Source organism: Sminthopsis crassicaudata, chromosome 5 (assembly GCF_048593235.1).
Source record: "Sminthopsis crassicaudata isolate SCR6 chromosome 5, ASM4859323v1, whole genome shotgun sequence".
NCBI lineage: Eukaryota > Metazoa > Chordata > Mammalia > Dasyuromorphia > Dasyuridae > Sminthopsis > Sminthopsis crassicaudata.
Window position 1 is genome coordinate 11,467,784 of NC_133621.1, and position 20,832 is coordinate 11,488,615.

Below are 20,832 nucleotides of genomic sequence, written 5' to 3' on the forward strand. Positions count from 1 at the left end.
TTGGCTCAAGAACATGATGGAGAAAGTGATGATGGAGATTAAACTTTGGAAGAACATTGTATGTACTTTTTTTGGAGAGCTGGTTGTTAAGTATTTATTAGCACATCCCTGCCCATGCTCCAGTCCTCCCTTTGACATAGACCAACAGTGGGGTCTTAGGTAGTGACCAAGCTATTCCCTAAGACATGTCGTGGGCATCCATCGGCTCCTTCGCCCCTTTGGAGAGACCTGAGCCGTCCAAGAAGATGCTGGGAGAGACCAAGGAGTCCTCCCTCTGCAGGCTAGGGAAGAATGGTCCTGGATTTAAAAATAGGCCCATGGCCCGGACCCACGATACCATTTCCCTTCTGTTTTTCAGGCTTGTTCTTTGTGAAAAAGCTCTTGCCGAATACCTGGAGACCAAGCGTCTGGCTTTTCCTCGGTTCTACTTTGTGTCTTCTGCTCATTTGCTTGATATTCTCTCCAATGGGAACCAGCCACAGCGGGTAACATCTCCCCTGCCCCCCGGGACTGGACGTTGTGCAGAAATGGGCTTCCCTGGTGTTCCCCAAAGGCCCCAGAATCCATGGATTATCATCCAGAGGCAGCATGGGGGAGGGCGGAGTCAGGGAGAGCTTGGGTCCTGCCCCCAAGGCTTCCTAGATGGTGACTCTGGACCAGTCACTTGCCTGCTCTTTGCAGAACTGTTTTCTAAGAAACCTCTGAGATCCCAACCCAAACTCTTCATTCCATGCACAAGGAAACTGACCTTTCTAAGGTCACGTGGTAAGATAGAGCTGGGACTCAAACCCAGGTCAAATGTTTCCTCTGAGCCAGGTGCTCTCTCTGTGGCCTACCCCCAGTTCAGTCAGGCAGCAGTTAATAAGCACTTACTGTGTGGGCTCTGGGCTAGGAGCTGGGGAGGCTGGGAGGAGGAGGAGGAGGACTGAAAGGATGGCTTCCTGCAGGAGCCTCATGTCTGGTTAGTAAACAACACGATGCAGATAATACAGTAGACACACAGGTACGTGTCTACACACAGGTGTATTACAGTTATGTATACACACAGGTACATGTCTACACACAGGTGTATTACAGTTATGTATACACACAGGTATATGTCTATACCTGTCTATACAGTTAAATGCACATATGTATACATCTGTATTTCTTTAATTTTTCTTTAGTTATATCTGATTCCTCATGACCTCTTTTGGGGGATAATGGCTCGGTTTGCCATTTTCTTCTCCAGTCCATTTTATAGATAAGGAAACTGAGAGGAACAGGCTTAAGTGAAGTCCCCCAGCTAGTAGGCGGCTGTGGCTAGATTTGAACTCATGTAGATGAGCCAGGTGCTCTGTGCACCTGGTGACCTGGCAAGGTCTGATACTGGATTTGAATTCAGGTCTTCCTGTGATTCCATTTTAATGGATGATGAAACTGAGACCCAAGAAGGTCACAAGTTTATAAGACCCCAGGGGGGTCCTTGATGGCTTGTGATTCAGTCTCCACATTTCTATAGCACGAGAAGGGGGACACCACAGGAAGAAGTCTGCTCCACGTATTGGAGAGCCCTTCTGTCCCGAGCTAGCTGGGTAATCATTTTTAATGCAAAGGTTAATGTGGTTTTCCAAAATCTGATTGAATTCAACCTCCATTTGTTGTGTGTACCAAGTGTCTTATTGTGCTGGAGAGAAGTTGAGAATCAGTCTCTGCCCTCAAGGAGCTTACGTTTCCATGGGGGGGAACAATGTGTGCATGAGGAAGTATGTGCGAAATACAACTGAATTAGAGAGGAGCAATTTTGTCAAGAGTGAGGTGGAAGGAGTTAGGGAAGCACTGATAGCCGGGGACAATCAGAAAAGGGGAATCCTCTAGGAGGTAACTTGAGCTGGGGTTGAAAGAAACTAAGGATTCTAAGAGCTAAATAAGAGATATTAGGGGTCCGGAATGGCCTATGCAAAGGCACGGAGGTGGTAAATGGATTGTAGTGCCCAGGGCCAGTAGGGCTAGAATGTACAGTGGAAGAGAGGAATAATGGGAGATCACTCTGGAAAAGTGGGTTGGAGCTAGATTGTGAAGATTTTTGGACACCCAGAAGAGTTTTTTTATTCTATCCTAGATTCTAGAAAGCTATGGTAGCTTCTTGAGCAGGGGGGGGGGGGGAATAATAGGATCAGCATGGTGCTTTAGAAGGATCAATTTGGGGGATTGTAGATCGTGAGGTGCAGGAGGGAGAGGAGCCAGTTTTGATTCCAAAATTAAGAACCTGAGTCACTGGAAGGATTCGGCAGAAGTGAGGAAATCGAGCAGGAAGATGAGTCCGTGGATGTTTGCCCCTCAGAAGCATCGTTTCTGTCCTTTTTAAGACCCGAGCCACTTTGGGTGGTGGATGGTTGAGCCTTATTTCTGGGCTAGAATGAGTTAGAATATATGGAGTTGGAGGGAAGGGGGGGGGGGTCAGCCCTGAAGATGTAATTGGTGGAGGCGTGTTAATTACACTTCCTTTCCCCCTGTTTTCTGCAAGAGCAGATGGGGGTGAAGGAGCAGATTGCTGCGCGGACGTGCGTCTCTGCACTGCTGATTTCCCCAGATGTAGATAGCTCACTGCCCCATCCACAGGTAGACAAAAGACGCGGGTCCCCGAGGCCAGCTGGTCGGTAGATGGATGCACCGAGCGCCTGGGAGCTCGGGGAATGGGATGTCATTAGAAAAACAAGCAAACCCATATATTCTTCTGGAAACCTGCTGAGTGCTTGATGAAAATCACAGCAACGATATTTCCCGTCCTAATGAAAGCTTAGCCGAGTTCTCCATCTCCTTTAGCCTCAGTTTCCTTACCTGTAAAATGGGGATTGGGCTTGATCAGAGTCTATGAACTTGCTTTTAAAAAATATTTTCCTGATTGTATTTTGATATGATGGGCTTTCTTTGGGACCCTATGAATTTTATACATTAAAAACCTCGCGCTGAGAAGGTATCCATAAGCTTCACCCCATTGCCAGAGGGATCCCTGATGCTAATAAGGTGATCGTTTTCAGCCAGTTCTCAATGCATGATTCTTTGAAGTGGGTGGTTCTCTTTTGAACATGTGACATCCTATTTGATGGCTGTCGGCCCCACCTAGTACGTTCTCGCTCTGCAGCCCTCCTCAGCTCTGAGCCCTCCCTGCTCCAATAAGTTTGAAACTGTTTATTAAGAAGTTAGAATAGAGAAAAAGAAGCTGCTTTCATGTTAGTGAATAAGAGTAAGAATGAGAGCAGAAAGAACTAAAGGATGGGACAAGGCCGCTTGTTGGTCTCAGTTTCCTCATCTCATAAAATGGGACAATAATAGCGCCTACTTTGTATGGTTGTGAGGGACCAACTGAGATGATAATTACAAACTGCTTAGCAAGTGCCTGGCACATAGTAAGCACTATATAAGTGCTAGCTGTTATTAAGATGAAAAATCTTCCAGTTCCCCACACAGCTTTCTGGGAGCGACTGCAGCAAGAATCGGCTGAGTGAGCAAGTCGGGGTGATAGAGCGGAGAGCAATGTCTTCTGGCCGTGACTGAGCTGCTAGCCGTGATACTAGGACTCTTTGGGGACTCATCGCTCTCAGCCCTCGCCCACATCAACAATCCTTAGTTTGGGTGATGGTTAAAGTCCTATTTATATGGCAGCTAGTCCTGCCCTTTGCACTGCGTCATCTACAAACCACAGAATGCCTGAGCTCCATGGTCACTTCGGTGGGAGGACAAATTGTCTAATCATTGGAAAGGGGTTTTTGTGGAAGCCCGGAGGGAGATTATGTTCAGAGATAAGGGAGGATGGGATCTCTCAGGCAGAGACCCACACACAGCAAATCAACTCTAACTTAAAGAAAGTGAGAGTCTTAAATGCTCATCCTTTTCAAACTTAAACAACTTTTACCAGATTTTCTAAAGTGACTTCCTCCCCCTTTTCTGCTGACGGTGAATAGACCAAGACAAAGACTGAAGCCCAAAGGTGGCCTTCCTTTCAAGGCCATTACAACTGGCAGGGTTGGTTTGGCATTTTCAGAATATTCTGGACACATGAGGAAGACTTCTCTTCTGCCTTAGTTTACCCTCCCTCAAAAATAACCTCAGCCTCTCAGGTTGGGAATAGTGGAAAAAGCTCCTCCTAAAGGTGGAGGTGAAGATCTGTCCCTCATGTGATCTTGGTCAAATCATTTCCCCTCTCTAAAACAGAATTCAACTCTTCTCTATAAATGGAGGAAATTGAAGTAGATGTTGGCTAAGATCCCTTGTACTTCTCGAGTTTTGAGTTACTCTTCTCTCCAGGACACAATTTTACATTTCCATGATACTTTTTATTTTTATTTATTCTTTGTGATAGTTCAAGAAAAAGTCAGAGTGAGGGCTGTCATCTCTGTAGAATAAAATCAAAGGTACAAGTCTCTCTCCATCTTATGGGGATTAAGTATAAATGTCTACTCTCCTGCCCAGTCTTAGGATCCAGGAAGAAGGAGGTCCCCGAGAACTGATCCTAGATCTGTATCAAATTCTGTGAATGGTATCGTTTTAGCAAGTTCTCTCATTGTTAAATCATAGAAGTCTTTAAGGACAAAAGTAGAATAAGAAATGTGAGAAAGTACCCAGCATCGATGGAGAGTCTCCATCCTTGAGGTCTTTAAATAGATAATAAATAATCTATGCATGATGATCAACTGTGATGGACTTGGCTCTTTTCAGCAATGAGGTGACCCAAGGCAATCCCAATAGACTTGTAATAGAGAGAGAACTGAAGGTGGATTCAAAGCGGAGTATTTTCACCTTTTGTTGTTATTTGTTTATTGTTTTTCCCTTTCTTGTGGTTTTTCCCTTTTGATCTGATGTTTCCTGTGCCGTGTGATAAATATGAAAATATGTTTAGAAGAACTGCATGTATTTAACCTAAAAAGAGAGAATAAAATCTAGAGGATTTTGATATTCGTCAGCCTAAAGATAGAGGGCTAGACTAGCTATTATTGTTGTTGGCTGGTTACACAATGCCAGAGGGTCAATGGAAGGCTGGTGGCAAAGCCTAGAGGTAGAGCTGGAGTTTGTATTGAGTTCTGGATGGATTGGGAACTGGAATGACCCAAAGGTCAGCAGTGGGGATGAAGCAGCAGAGCAAGAAAGAGGAAGCAGGCAAGGACTCACTAAGGGAAACTGTTAACATATTTTCTACTTACTGCCATTATAGGCAACATTCCCATAATGTTTATGGTAGCAGTATTGGGGAAGGGGTCAAGGAAGGGTTCAAATCCTGGCTCTGCCACTTACTGTGTGACTTAAGGTCATTTCTTTTACTTCTCTGGGCCTCAATTTCTTCAAGGGTAAAAGTGGAGGGATGATCTAGAACAGTGGTCCTCAAACTTTTAAAATAGGGGGCCAGTTCAATGTCCCTCAGACTGTGGGAGGGCCGGACTATAGTAAAGACAAAAGTTCACACTCTGTCTCCGCCCCTCAGTCCCTCTGCCATAACCCGGTGGGCCGCATAAACATCCTCAGTGGGCCACATCTGGCCCGCGGGCCGTAGTTTGAGAAACCCTGCTCTAGATAATCTCAAAGCCTGCTTCCAGCTCTAAATCTATTCCTTCATCATCCTAACAGCTTTGTGAAGGAGATGGGACAAATGTTTTAATAATATCCATTTTATAGAAGGGAAAGGAAATCTGAGATTAGATATTTATTTTCAACTTTTGTTGATTCTTTAAAGGATTCAACCGACCTGAAAAAAAAAAGACATCATTTCAACAAACTTTTATTAAGTACTGAGTGTTGGGGTCCAATCTATCAATAACCAAATGCTTGTTATAAGCTAGACCCTCAGGACACTAATAAGTGAAGTAGTTTCTACCAAAGGGAGCTTCCCTTCTGCAAAGAGAGAGGAACAAGTGTGTGTGTGTGTGTGTGTGTGTGTGTGTGTGTGTGTGTGTGTATGTGTGTGTATGTGTATGAGATTTGAAGGAAACTTGAGAATCTCAAGAATTGGAGTTGAGGAGGGAATGTTTTGGGTATAGAAACAGAGTTTCATGGATAAGAAACAATAAGACCAGTTGAATTGGACCATAGAAGGGGAAGGAGAGAAATGTATACTACAGCTGGAAAGATAGTGAGGACATTAAATGCCACCAAGGAGTATATGTTTGATATTAAAGGTGAGAAGGAGCACAAGAATGACATGGTCTGGTCAGAACTTTCGGAAAGCTCCTTTGGCAGCTGTGTGGATCATGTTTTAGAGTAAGTGAGACTGGAGCTGGAGACAAAAATGTCACAATCCTTTCTTCCCAGGGGCTTGCTGATACCTGGGGAATAGAATTATAGATGAAAGGCTAGAAGACACTCTTTGGCCTCTGAGGTCTCTTCTAGTTCTGAATCACTGATCCTACAGATGCCTCATTTTACAGATAAAACAACTCAGGACACAAGAGAATGGAGTGTGACTTGTCCGAGGTCATACTAATGAAAAGCGGTATTTTAATCCAGATTCTCTGGCTCAAAATTCTGTTTTCTTTTGGAGGCAGCATATTGACTCTAGTTTGTTTTAATAAATCATTTTTAAAATGCATTTACCTCCTTCTCCCCCTTCTATTCTATTCTAGAATACTAGAGAATTTTGTACAAATAAATAAAAATTGTTTTCTCCTTCTGTCTCTTTGCTTTGTTCCAGGTCACAAGACACTTGACCAAGCTCTTTGACAGCATTGCAGATCTGCAGTTTGAAGATAGCCAGCAGCTAGTGGCCAGCCGAGCCATTGGGATGTACAGCAAGGAGAATGAACATGTCCCTCTCCATACTGCATGTGAATGCATCGGCCATGTAAGCAAAGATTCACGAGTTGTTCTAGAGGGAATGCTACCTTCAGATTCCCAGAGGTTGAAATAGAAAAAACTATTAAGGCAATGGAATGGGAGAAGGGTTGTAAGTCACAGAGCCTGGATGCAAAGTAAAGTTCCCACTTATGTAGCTATCGTTTTAATTTATTCACCTCCATTAATTTGTCCTCTTTGTTGCTGTTTTATATAAAGATAAAAGTGGGGACCAGATCTATGAATTCATTCACATAGGTATCTCCCAAACAAGGAAACTCTCTTTACTAATACAATTTGTAGAGGTTGTCTAGAAATTAATTATATATGAGAAGCAGAATCTGAAATTATTGATTGTTTCTATGACTTGTTCTTTGACCTGTTCATTTTTGGGGATTAGATTATTTGGTTAATTTAGTTAATTAGTTAGTAATTTAGTTAATTAATTTTAATTAGTTAATTTTTAATCTCTACTTCTGTAACTCTTTATTGGATGTAATTTTATTTTGCATTATAATCTGAAAAGTGCATTTATTATTTCTGCTTATTTGCATTTGGTATGAGATTTTTTGCTCTAGTATATGGTCAATTTTTATGAAGGCGCATTTATAGCTGAGAAAAAAATTTATACTCCTTTCTATTTCCATTCTGTTTTCTCCAAAGGTCTCTCATATCTAAAATACTGTTCATATTCTTAATTTAGTTAGCTATTTATGGTTAGATTTATCTAGCTCTGAAAGGGGTAAGTTGGATTCCCCCACAAGTCTACTTTAATTGTCTATTTCTTCCTCTAACTCAATTAATTTTGCCTCTAAGAATTTAAGTACTACACAGTTTGAAGCATAGATATTATTTCATTATCTACGGTGTTTTTTGCAAGATGTGGTTTCCTTGTTCATACCCCATTTGCTGCTTCTTTATCATTTCTTCATTCCATGCCTCATTTTATGAGATAATTACTCCTTTTTATCTCTCTTTACATTTTTGTCTTTCTAGAATAACTTCACCATACACATCAACCCAAGTCTTTCTTTCAAATTATTCAAGTAATGATGACAGTCTTAAGAGTCCTGGTAACATCACATACAAGAATGAATCAATTTAACATTATTAAGGTCTTTAATGCATACATTATATTTCTCCTGGTTCCATATCAAATTTTCCATTCAGTTCTGCTGATTTTGTCACAAATACCTGAAAGACTTTCAGTTTATTAAATGTCCTTTTCTTCTACTCAGGATTACTTAACTTTGCAGAGTAAGTTACCCTTGGTCAAAATCCCAGTTCTTTTGCTACAAAATCTAGTGCTCCAAGATCTATGGTTTTTCAATGTAATTGCTTCTAGTATTTGTATATTCCTTATTGTAATATTTAAATTGTTTTCTTCTTGTTGCTGGAAATATTTTCTCCTAAATCTGGAAGCTTTGAAACTTGACTATAGCATTCCTGAAAGTTTTCCTCTTAGGATCTTTCAGGTGGCAATCAGTGATTTTTTTTTTCCTATTTCTGCTTTGCCTTTTTATTCTAGAATTTCAGGCAATTCTACCTGATAATTTCTTTGTTTTGTTTTTTGTTTTTGTTTTTATTAAAGTTTTTTTTATTTTCAAAACATATGCACAGATAATTTTTCAACATTGATCCTTGCATAGCCTTATGTTCCAAATTTTCCCCTCCCCCCCACTCCCTCCCTTAGATGGCATGCAGTCATTTAATATATGTTAAACATTGTAGAAATATATATATTAAATCCAGTATATGCATACATATTTATACAGTTATCGTGCTGCACAAGAAAAATCAAATCAAAAAAGAAAAAATGAGAAAGAAAATAAAGTGTAAGCAAACAACAAAAAGTGTCGAGATGCTCTGTTGTGAACCACACTCAGTTCCCACAGGCCTCTCTCTGGGTGTAGATGGCTCCTTCATCACAAGCTCATTGGAACTGGCCTAAATGATCTCATTGTTAAAGAGAGCCATGTACATCAGAATTGATCATTGTATAGTCTTGTTGCCTTCTGTAATGATCTCCTAGTTCTGCTCATTTCACTCAGCATCAGTTCATGTCAGTCTCTCCAGGCCTCTCTGAAATCATCCTGCTGGTTGTTTCTTATAGAACAATAATATTCCATAACATTCATATACCACAACTTATTCAGTCATTCCCCAACTGATGGGCATCCACTCACTTTCCAGTTTCTTGCCACAACAGAAAGGGCTGCCACAAACATTCTTGAACATACAGGTCCCTTTCCCTCCTTTAAGATCTCTTTGGAATATGTAAGTCTAGCAGTAACACTGCTGGTTCAAAGGGTATGGAAATTTTGATAACTTTTTGAGCATAGTTTCAAATCGTTCTCCAGAATGGCTGGATCTGCTCACAATTCCACCAACAATGTATCAGTGTCCCAGTTTTCCTACATCCCCTCCAACATTCACCATTATCTTTTCCTGTCATCTTAGCCAATCTGCCAGGTATGTAGTGGTACTTCAGAGTTGTCTTTATTTGCATTTCTCTGATCAATAGTGATTTAGAGCATCTTTTCATATGACTAGAAATAGTTTTAATGTTCGTCTGAGAATGGTCTGTTCATATCTTTTAGATTGGGCACAGCTAAGCCATCTTCATTTGCATTTTTTATTAATTCCCTTGAAATTCTTGACCTTTTGTTCTTCCAGATGAACTTTGTTATTATTTTTTTCTAGATCTGTAAAATAATTTCTTGGGAGTTTGGTATGGCCCTAAATAAGTAGATTAATTTACGTAGTATTGTCATTTTTATTATATTCACTCAACCTATCCACGAGCACTTGATATTTTTCCAACTTATTATGTTGTTTATGTGGAAAGTGTTTTGTAGTTGTGTTCATATAGGTCCTGACTTTCCCTTGGCAGATAGATTCCTAAATATTTTATATTATCAACAGTTATTTTGAGTGGAATTTTTCTTTGTATCTCTTACTGCTGGACTTTGTTGGTAATATATAAAAATGGTGATGATTTATGTGACTTTATTTTGTATCCTGCAACTTTGCTAAAGTTGTGAATCATTTATAGTAGTTTTTCAGTTGATTCTTTGGTATTCTCTAAGAATACATCATATCACCTGCAGAGAGTGATAATTTAGTTTCCCCATTACCTCCTCTAATTACTTTAATCTCTTTTTCTTCTCTTATGGCCAAAGCCAATATTTCTAATATAATATTGAATAGTAATGGTGATATTGGTTTCATTCCTGATCTTATTTTGGGAATAGTTCTGGTTTGTTCCTATTACATATGATGCTTGCTGATGGTTTTAAATAGATGCTACTGGTCATTTTAAGGAAAATTTATTCCTAAACTCTCTGGTGTTTTTAATAGGAATGGCTGTTGTATTTTATCAAATGCCTTTTCTGCATCCATTGAGATGATCATATGATTTTTGTGAGTTTGATTATTGATACAGTCAATTATGCTAATAATTTTCCTGATATTGAACCAGCCCTGCAATTCCTAGCATAAATCTTACTTGGTCATAGTGTATTATCCTGGGCATGACTTTTTATAATCTTTTTACTAATATATATTTTTTAAGATTTTTGCATCAATATTCATTAGGGAAACTGGTCTATAATTTTCTCTGTTTTCACTCTACCTGGTTTAGATATTAGCACTATATTTGTGTCATAAAAGGAATTTGGAAGGAGCCCTTCTTTCCCTATTCTTTCAAGTAGTTTATCTAGTATTGGAATTAATTGTTTTTTAAATCTTTGTAGAATTCACATATAAATCTATCTGGCCCTGGAAATTTTTTCTTAAAGAGTCGAATAAATAGCTTGTTTTATTTCTTTTTTCTAAAATGGGACTATTTAAATAATTTATTTCTCTTCTCTTATCCTGGGCAATCTATATTTTTGAATATTCCTCCATTTCACTTAGATTATCAAATTTATTGACATATAGTTGGACAAAATAACTCCTAATTATTGCTCTAATTTTCTCTTCACTGGTGGAAATTTCTCCCTTTTCACTTTTGAGACTAACAATTTGATTTTCTTCTTTCCTTTTTCTAATCAAATTAACTAAAGGTTTATCTATTTTGTTGGTTTTTTCGAAAAACCAACTTTTAGTTTTATTAATTAATTCAATAATATTATTTTCAATTTTATTAATCTTCCTTTTTGTTTTCAGAATTTCAAAGTTGGTATATAATTGAGATTTTTAATTTGTTCTTTTTATAGCTTTTTTAGTGGTAACCCCAATTCATTGATCTTCTCTTTCTCTGTTTTATGCAAGTAAGCATCTAGAGATATAAAATTTCCCCTAATCACTGCTTTGGCTACATTCCACAAATTCTCATATGTTGTTTCATTATTATCATTCTCTTGGATAAAGTTTTTGATTGTATCTATGATTTGTTGTTTCACCCATTCATTCTTTAGGATTAGATTATTTAGTTTCCCATTAATTTTTGGTCTGTTTTCCACTGGTCTTCTATTGCATGTAATTTTTATTGTATCAGCTGAAAAAAATGCATTTACTATTTCTGCCTTTTTGCATTTGGTTTTGAGGTTTTTATGCTCTAATACATGATCAATTTTTGTATAGGCTTCATGAAATGCCGAGAAAAAATTAATCTCCTTTCTGTTTTCCTTCAATTTTCTCCAGAGACCTATTATACCTAACTTTTTCTAACATTCTGTTTACCTCAAGTTCTTTCTTATTTATTTTGTGGTTTGATTTATCTATTTCTGAGAGAGCAAGATTGAGATCCCCCACTAGTATAGTTTTGTTGTTTATTTCCTCTTGCAGCTCTCTTTACTTCTCCTCTAGGAATTTGGAAGCTATATCCAAATTTGGTTTAGTATTGATATTGCTCATTATCTATCTATCTTACTTGGTGATAAGGGGCTAAGTCAAATTTCTCGGATTTGAATTTGGTTTGGGAGTCAACATTATAAAGATTAGATATGGGAATAAGATAATAATAGGTAGGGTGGAAATGCCTATGATAGTAGGGCAGATGAAAGGGGCAAATAGATTTTCATTCATTTTTTCTCTCAAGGGAATGGAATTTCTGGAAGTTTAAGGATTTCTTCTGGTGGATAAATATAAATTATTTTGATACCTACTCTTTAGCAAGATATAGTTTCCTTCGTTATCTCTTTTAATTAGATCTATCTTTGCTTTTACTTGATCTGAGATCAGGAATGCTACCCCTGATTTTTTAACTTCACCAGAAGCATAATAGATCTTGCTCCAGCCCTTTACCTTCACTCTGTATGTATCACTATGCCTTAAATGTGTTTCTTGTAAACAACATATTGTAGGATTCCGGCTTTTAATCCAATTTGCTATCCACTTCTGCTTTATGGGAGAGTTCATCCCATGCACATTCACAGTTAAAATAACTAATTCTGTATTCCCTGCCATCTTATTTACTCTAAGTTATGTTTTTTATCTTCCCCCCCCTTTTCTCCTCCCCAGTATTTTGCTTCTGATCACCAGCAGCCTCTTCCTTTAGAGTCCCTTCCCCTTTAGGATCCCTCCCCCTTTCTTAAACTTTCCCCCTTTCCCTTTTATTAGCTTTCCCATGTCTTTTTCCCTTTCCCCTCCTACTTTCCTATAAAGTGAGACAAGTTTCTCTGGGAAACCAAATATGTCTGATATTCTCTCTTTGAGCCAAATCCCAATGCTCATTCCCCTCCCTTCTTTGCCTCAGGTATAATAGGTTTTCTTTGCCTCTTTGTAAGAAGTAATTTCTTTATTTTCCTCCTTTTCCCTCTTTTTCCAGTATAATTGCCTTTCCATGAAATTCTAGTTTCTTTTTCATATTATGCCCATAACAGAAATATAGTTCTCAAGAGTTTTCCTTTTTACCTTTTTATGATTCTCTTGACTTCTGTGTTTGGAGATCAATTTTTTTGTTCAGCTCTGGTCTTTTCATCAGAAATAGATGAAAATCACCTGTGTCATTGATTGTCCATTTTCTACCCTGAAAGATAATGCTCATTTTAGCTGAATATCTTATCCTTGGCTGTAATCCAAGTTCCTTGGCCTTTCAATCCTTTAAGGTTCAGACTGCTAGGTGCTGATTATGGTTCTTTGATATTTAAATTGTTTCTTTCTGGCTGCTTGCAATATTTTTTCCTTGGTGCCATAGTTCTGAGATTGGCCATGATATTCCTTGGAGTTTTCATTTTGGGTTTCTCTTTCAGGAGGTGATTGATGAAATCTTTCAATGATTATTTTACCTTTTGATTCTAAGACATCAGGGCAGTTTTCCTTTGTGATTTCCTGAAGGATTAGTTCTAGGTTCTTTTTTCCCTGTAATGGCTTTTAGGAAGCCCAGTAATCTTTAGATTGCCTCTTCTAGATCTATTTTTCCAGGTCAGTGGTTTTTCTTAGGAGATATTTTATATTTTCTTGTATTTTTTTTGTTTTGTTTGATTCTTGAAATCCTATTAAGTTATTTGCTTCCATTTGTTCAATTCTAATTTTTGGTGTTTTGTTTTCTTCAGTTACCTTTTGTATTTAGGCAATTGAATTTTGTTCAATGCATTTTTTCCATTTCAGTTTTTTTTCAACAAATTGGTATATTTTTCATATCTATTTTGTAAAAAGTTAAATGCTTTTCCCATTTCATCAAATCTATTTTGTTGGGAGTTATTTCCTTTTCTCATTTCATCAAATCTATTTTTAAGGAGTTTTCTTCAGATAATTTCTGTTTTTCCTTTTCCATACTCTCTTGAAAAGATCTCATTTCCTTCCCCCATTTTTCTTTTAACTGTTGTTTAAGATCCTTTTTGAAATCTTCCAAGAAAGCTCTGGGAAATGGGGACCAGCTCATAACCCCCTTTGGGGTTTCATTTGGAGTTGATTTGCCTTTAGGAACCTCAGGATTTTTGAGGTCTGTTCTCTCTCTCTATGAAAGCTGTCTAGATGAGAGTTTTTTGGTTTTTTTGCTTTTTTTTTAAATGTTGGGGTTTGCACTTAAAGTAAAGGAGCAACAGCTTCTTTAATTTCCCCAGGGGCAATCCTGATCGATTTTCAGTGCTGAGTAATTGCAGCCACGTCCTACATTCTTCCAAAGCTCAGCAGTTTACAATTTGCCATTTGTAGCAAATCTGCCAAATCATCTGCTTGGACCCAGAACAGAGTAGCCTAAGAGGTTCACAAAAGATGGACGCAAACACTCTGGCTTCCTGTGCTTTGGTCTGGGCTCAGCAGAGCCCATTTGAAACAAACCTGTTCTGAAGTTCTCCTGAGATATCTTCGTCTGGGAATGTGTTGTACTCCAGATATTTGTGGATTCTTTGACTCCAAAACCAGTTTAGAGACTTAATCTGCTATTCTTTTGAGAGAAGGTCAGACAAAGTCATAGAAAGCTGTGTCTGCTCTCTGCCATCTTGCCCCCCTGTTAATTTTTTATAATATTGTATTTAGATTATTTTTAATCATAACATTCAGCTACTCTAGATTGCTTATTTTTCTAATTAGATATTTCACACTATCTTTTATTTTTTCATTCTTTAAATTTTGTTTTATTCTTTCTTCATGTTTTATAATAACTTCTTCATGTTTTATAATTAACTTCCCCTTTTCTGATCCTAGTTTTCAAGTTGATTAACTTTCTTAACAATTTTCTTGAACTACTTTTATTTTTTCTCATTTTTAATTACTCCCTCTTATTTGATTTTTAAAGTCCTTTTAAAGTTCTTCCAATGATTCTTTTTGGACTTTGGGCCATTTGACATTTCTCATTAAAAAGAGTGGCTTTTTGTAACTACACTAATTTTCCTGTAAACATGAACCCAAATTTTTTCCATTTCCACAGTAGGTATCTATAATTATATTGCTTCTCCTTTAATTATTCATTTTTATTTTTATTTTATTTTCAGCAGTTATTATAATCAAATTCTAGTACCGAGGTATAGGGAGTGTGATACCCCAACCCTCAGATTCTTCTTATTCTAGCTCAGTTCTAGGGCCCAGGTTCCTTTCTGACTCAGTACTAAAACAAGGTTCTCTGCTCTCCTGCAAAAACTGATAGCCAGCTGGATATTTGCCCTTCTTCTACCACACTCACCAGGTGTATGTTTACTCCTTCTTCTCCCAAGCTGCAACCCAGCGCCAGTTCTGGGTCAGGTCAGTACAGCTGCACTTGTCATCCCTCAACAGTGGAAGGTTCAATATTCTACTCAGTTTTCTGACACCTACCTGGTAAAGTGAAAATTCCTGAGGGCCGAGGCTGCCTTCAAACCCAGGAGCCTCAAGGGTGGTTGTTTTTTGATTCAGGCAAATACCTGGAAATATTTGCATTTCACTCAGTCAGAATCTCTCCCAGGACTTTGAGTTTTTTCTGAGGTCTTCTCAAGTTGTCTTAGGAAGGCTTTACTCCCACTCCTGTTTATTTCTGCTGCTCTACATTCACTCTGAGGCAATGTTCTGGGGTTTGTTTGTTTTGTAAGAAATTTGGAGAGCTGAAAGTTTTCTATTTTCCCATTTTCTTAGAATCCTCTCTCCATCATATTTATAATTATATATTTTATAATATATATTATTATATATTATATAACATATGTATTATAATATATAAATATATCATATATATTTATAATTACATATAATTATAATTATTCATATTTATAATTACAATTGTGTGTATTTTCCTTCATCTTATTATTCTATACTTTTCTCTCTTTGCTTTTTGGCTTTTCTCTTTACAAGGAGGAAAAGGATAATGAAAGTGAAGGAGTTCAGCACCAATGCTCTGGATTTTGGGGAAATCTATTTCTACTCCCCTACTTCTCCTCCTTTTTCGTCACCCAGAGTCTGATAAGTTATTCTTTATTCATTTTAAGCTTCTCTTTGAAATGTACCCTCTTTTGTTAGAGAGTGGTTTGCTAAGACCTCTATTAATATATCCCCTTCCTGAGTGCCTTCTTTCCACTTGTTCACTTTCCTTCACATTTCTCTATTGAGTAAAATGTTTTTGTTTTTGTTTTTACTGACCCAGTTCTTTCTACATGGGAGTATATTCTTCTATGGTTAGATTAGTCTGATGAGAGCAGGGTCCAGATATCTCCTCCCCACTCCCATCTTCCTTGTTTATTTAGTCTTCTGCTTTCACATCTCAATTATATAAAACAAATTTTCTCATTCTTCTTCTCCCTTCCCACACATACAGTGTGTTCTTCTTCACCTCCCTTTCCATTCTTCTAAAAGATCATCAAAACATAACAAAACCACTCCCAGATCTTTCTCTAATTAGATTCCTTCTATAAACTCTGACACTGATAGTTTTATGAGGATACGTTTATCACCTCCCCATAAAATGTAAACAGTTTTTTTCTTTTTCAGTCTCTTATGGTTACTCTGTTTACTTCTTATGTTTTTTTGTGATTCCTATATTTGAATTTAAATTATCTATGCAGTCTATCTTTTCTTCAGGATTTCTTAGAAGTCCTATATTTCATTAAAGACCCATTTCCCCTCTCATACCCAGTTTTACTGGGCAAGCTATTTTTGGTTGTAAATCTGTATCTTGTGCTTCATGGAATATTGGGCTCTAAGCTTTCTAATTTTTAAAAATAGTGGTTAAAATCTGGGGGAGGGGATGGGGGAAGGAAGGGAAAAAAAATGGGACAAAGGATTTTGCAATTGTCAATGCTGAAAAATTACCTATGCATATATCTTGTAAATAAAAAGCTATAATCAAAAAAGAAAAATAATAGTGGTTAAAGTTTCTGATTGATTCCTCAGAACTTTCTAATTACATGTAGTATTCTGTCTTAGACATGTAAATACTGGATTTTTACTATAAAACTTCCTTTCTAATCCTTTCTTCCATAACTTTTATTTCTTTTTTGGCTTTTTCACCTACCATGCTAGTGATCAATGATATTAAGAATCATTTTTAGTGCTTTTTGAAAAATTTCTTTCCATCTCTTTCAGAAATACTAGTTGTGTTGTTTGGACATGTATACATACATTGTATTTAATTTATACTTTAACATATTGAACATGTATTGGCCAGCCTGCCATCTGGGGGGGGGGGGAGAGAGGGAAGAGGAGAAAAATTAGAACAGAAGGTTTGGCAATTATCAATGTTGTAAAATTACCTCCATATATCTGGTAAATAATAGCTATTAAAAATAAACAAATTAATTTAAAAAAAAGAAAAAGAAGAAATACTAATTGTATTTGTCCCCAAGTTGTATTTCTCTTTGAATCTTTAAAGATATTTTGGAGTCATTCTTTTCTTCTGAGTTTTAATCTTGAGCATCCCTCTCACCATATTAATTTATTATGGTATGATTCTTTTTATTTACCCATTTTTAGCCTAATTCTTGTCTTCATATTTGATGTTGGGATTGATTTAGCACTCTTTTGAAGGGAGTATCTGGGCTGATCTTGTGTCAAACTGAGTATTTCCACTACTTTCTTTGGGGGTATTGCATTATTCTAAGATTTCAGAGACTGCTTAAGTTGGGAACCTACAAACTTTTAGAGCTCCCAAAGTGCAAAATCTGAACATTGCCCCCCTACTCTGAAATCTGCAAGCTTCTCACTTGTTTGATGCTGTAAAACACAGCTTTGGGTTTGCCTCTGGTTGAAGTTTCAGTGAACTATTTCTAGATTCAATCACTATTAGCCTGCAAGAAATCACTATAAGATCAAAGTGATAGATCTTCAGAGTTCTCTCTAGTCTGGGCTTTCTGCCCTGGTTATTCCACTTCAAACTGGGCTGGAGGCCAAATGTGAGACCTGCGAATCCATAATCAGGGTTTTAGGTACATGCTACTACTTGTTTCTGAACTTCTCTTCTCAGTACATCGCCTAACATGGCCTAGATTTTGTGAGTGTTCTTCCTGTCTGACCACACAGGTTTCTCTCTTAAGCTGACCCCGGAACTGTGACCCATCACTGAGTTGCCACTTGACACCTGTTTTTGCATCTTGCATAACTTGGAGGCCCATATGAGTTTGTGACCTCCTCTTGCTGTGGTGCAAAATTGTGACTCTCTTTCAGTTCATGTAAATTGAAATATTCCAAGTTCACTGGAAGCCAGACTCCATCCCTAATATCTGCAGACTTCTTTGTCTCCCTCTCCTGACCCGAGCTGGAAATATAACTAGTGAGTTGACTGATCAAAACTCGATCTGATATGTGTTCTAGATTTTTGTTGGAAGGGATGGGGGGGGGGAGCAGCAGTGCTCAGAGTCAAGTTGTGCTTCTGGCCGCTACCATCTTCATTACTATTCACTGCATATTTTTCGGATATGTGGAAGTAATGGGACTCTCTTTACCAATTCAGATCATCACACAGTCTACAACTTATTGTCTCAGAAATTTGCCCCGTATTGAGAGATGAGGTGATTTGTCCAGGATCACAGGACCAGTATATGTCAGAGATGGGATTTAAATCTAAATCTTTCTGACAGCAAGACGTGCTCTCTGCCTGTTAAGTTCTGCTGCCCCTGGCATGTGAAACTCCTGTACATAAGAGGCTTAATGAATGTTTGTCCATGTTAAGCCAACTAAATTCAATCAAGTCTAAATAAATTCAACAAGAATTTAATGAAATTCTATCTGCTATAGGCCGGAACCTGTGCTTAAGTATAAAGATAAAAATGTTGACGGTCCTTGTTCTCAAGGAGATTGCCATCTAATGAGTGGAATAAAGGGAGGCGTAGAAATAATTTTGATACAAGAAAGATGAAAATGACTTGTGCAGAATCTGGTGCTTGTATTGAGTCTGAAAGAAAGCCAGAGACTCTAGGAGGGAAGGTGAAGAGGAAGAACATTTACCTAGGATACAGAAAAAGGAAATAAAGTGCTGTGTGTGAGAATGGGCCCTCTGTAGAGTAGAGTGCATGGAGAAGAGTAAAGTGTAAGAAGAAAAAAGGAAGGGTCCAACTCATGAAAACTTTCAAAATTTGAACAGATTTATATGGTTTATGGAGCTAATAGGGAACCACTGGAATTTATTGAGTAGAAAGAGGGATAATATGGTCAGACCTGAACTTTTGAAAAATCCATTATGAGACAGACTCCAAACCATTTTTGGTTGGAGCAAAAAGCAAGAGGAGAAAGGAAGAGACTATAATATATTGGGATGGAAAGGAGTCATTACCAGTGTTATCAGAGGCCTGAAAATAAGGTGAGGGCATAAAAAGTAAACAAATACAGGCAGAAAATAAGTTCCAAGAATCATTGTTAGAGCTGGAAAGGTCGTTGGTTCCAGCTGACCACCCTGGCCAGAATTTGTATTTTATTTGGTAGTAAATAGAGAGTAGCTACAGGTTTTTAAGTGAGGGAATAATTTGACAAGAATGGTATAATGGAAAGATAACAGAGGTAGTAGTTTTGAGGATAAATTTTAAAAAAGATAAACAAGAGACAAGATTACCAAGGGTAACAAGATTACTGTAACTTGAGCAAGAAGAGGTGAAGGAATTTATAATCAAAATCAAATTGCTTGCCTTTTCAAGGATTGGAGAGAATTGAGGTGGGGACAGAATTTGGAACTCAAAATTTGTATTATGTATGATTAGGAAATAGTTAATGAAGTAAATAAAAATATGTTTTAAAAAATAAGAGGTGAGGACCTGAGCTAGGTTAATTATATAGTATGAGTAGAAAGGTAGAGAGATTAATGAGGTAGTGTTAACAGGAGTTGACAAATGATCATATTTGAGGGTGAAGGGACAGGAAGAGTTTGTTTAGCAGGTAAAGAATCTAAGTGCCTGGGGTCACAGTATTGCCGTAAACAGAAATAGGGAAGCTAGGGAAGAGTAGGTTCTAAGGGGAGTCATTTTGGAGCTTGATGACCATGAGGGACAAAGGGAATGCCCAGGTGGAGATATGCAATGAGCAGATAGAAGTCCAGGATTGGAGTTCTGGGGAAATGTGGGGAGTAGAGCTATAATTTTGGGGAACACTGATGTTAGAATTGATGATGGGAATGGATGTGCTTGGAGCCAGGTTAGGAGCCCAGGTTCCTCCTGACTCCACATTTAATGTACCATTCTGTGTAATATTTAATCGGCGTTCAGTAAAATGTTTTACAATCTCTTAGATAGGATCACTGCCTTAGAATACTGCTTTAGTCCTTGCAGAGCATCTGTAGAATATGCTAGGGCTAGTATTGTTCAACTACCAGCACTGAGTCAGTAATATAAAGCTTCTCTTTTCAAAAGGTGGAAACATGGCTCCAGCGTCTTGAAGAAAACATGCAGGAAACAGTGCGCTGTTATATCACAGATGCCATAACCGCCTTTGAAGAAAAGCCCAGGGAGCAGTGGATTTTGGACTTCCCAGCCCAAGTTGCATTGACCAGCTCACAGATTTGGTGGACCACGGATGTAGGGATAGCCTTCAGCAGACTGGAAGAAGGATATGAAACGGCCTTAAAGGATTACAATAAAAAACAGGTACGCCCCAAATCCCTGCAGCCACTTCTAACTCTTGATTGTCAAGATGGGTCCTGGGACCCCCAGAGTCTCATCCCATGGGAAGCAGGTTCAGGAAGCTCTTGCCCATATGGCCTGGTGACAGACCAAGTAGAGGTCTGTCACTTAAGGACAGCCAAGAGGCTCACCAAGATCATATGTAATAAGTGTATTGTTTTTTAAACTAGACCTGTGATTTCATTGACATTCATAGACATTTCTAATAGGGAAACTCCCTCTGTCAGTGCAAAGTGAGAGCTGCTTTGTGATCTCTGGTCTTAGAGATTTCTTCCTATCTCCAGCACCAAGGACAGTGCCTTATATTTTACTGAAAGTGAAGGTCCTCTCATGTGGTGCAAGATCATCCTCCTTATCTTTTGCCTCAATCTGTGGGCTTTGGATATAGGCAGATATATTTGATTGTACTATTCTTACACAAAATTTGTATTTACACTACAGACTTGGTAGGACCCATCATGATAGAATTCCTATAGAGCTAGCAAGCATCATGGGCTAACCAAAGGGACAGAAGTCAGGAGATCTGGGTTCTAGTAAATCAATCTAGCAATAATTAAGTGATTACTGTGTGCTGGAC

The 20,832-nt window shown here is 38.0% G+C and overlaps 1 protein-coding gene across 2 annotated transcripts in view; it reads left to right on the forward strand.

Moving 5' to 3' along the window:
• Positions 1-20,832, forward strand: part of DNAH11 (dynein axonemal heavy chain 11) — a 276,162-nt gene that overhangs the window by 92,906 nt on the left and 162,424 nt on the right. For both annotated transcript variants that reach the window (XM_074268964.1, XM_074268965.1), the window contains exons 28-30: positions 359-485; positions 6,662-6,811; positions 19,986-20,219. In XM_074268964.1, the coding sequence (XP_074125065.1) occupies positions 359-485; positions 6,662-6,811; positions 19,986-20,219 (511 nt within the window). The remainder of the gene's footprint in view (positions 1-358; positions 486-6,661; positions 6,812-19,985; positions 20,220-20,832) is intronic.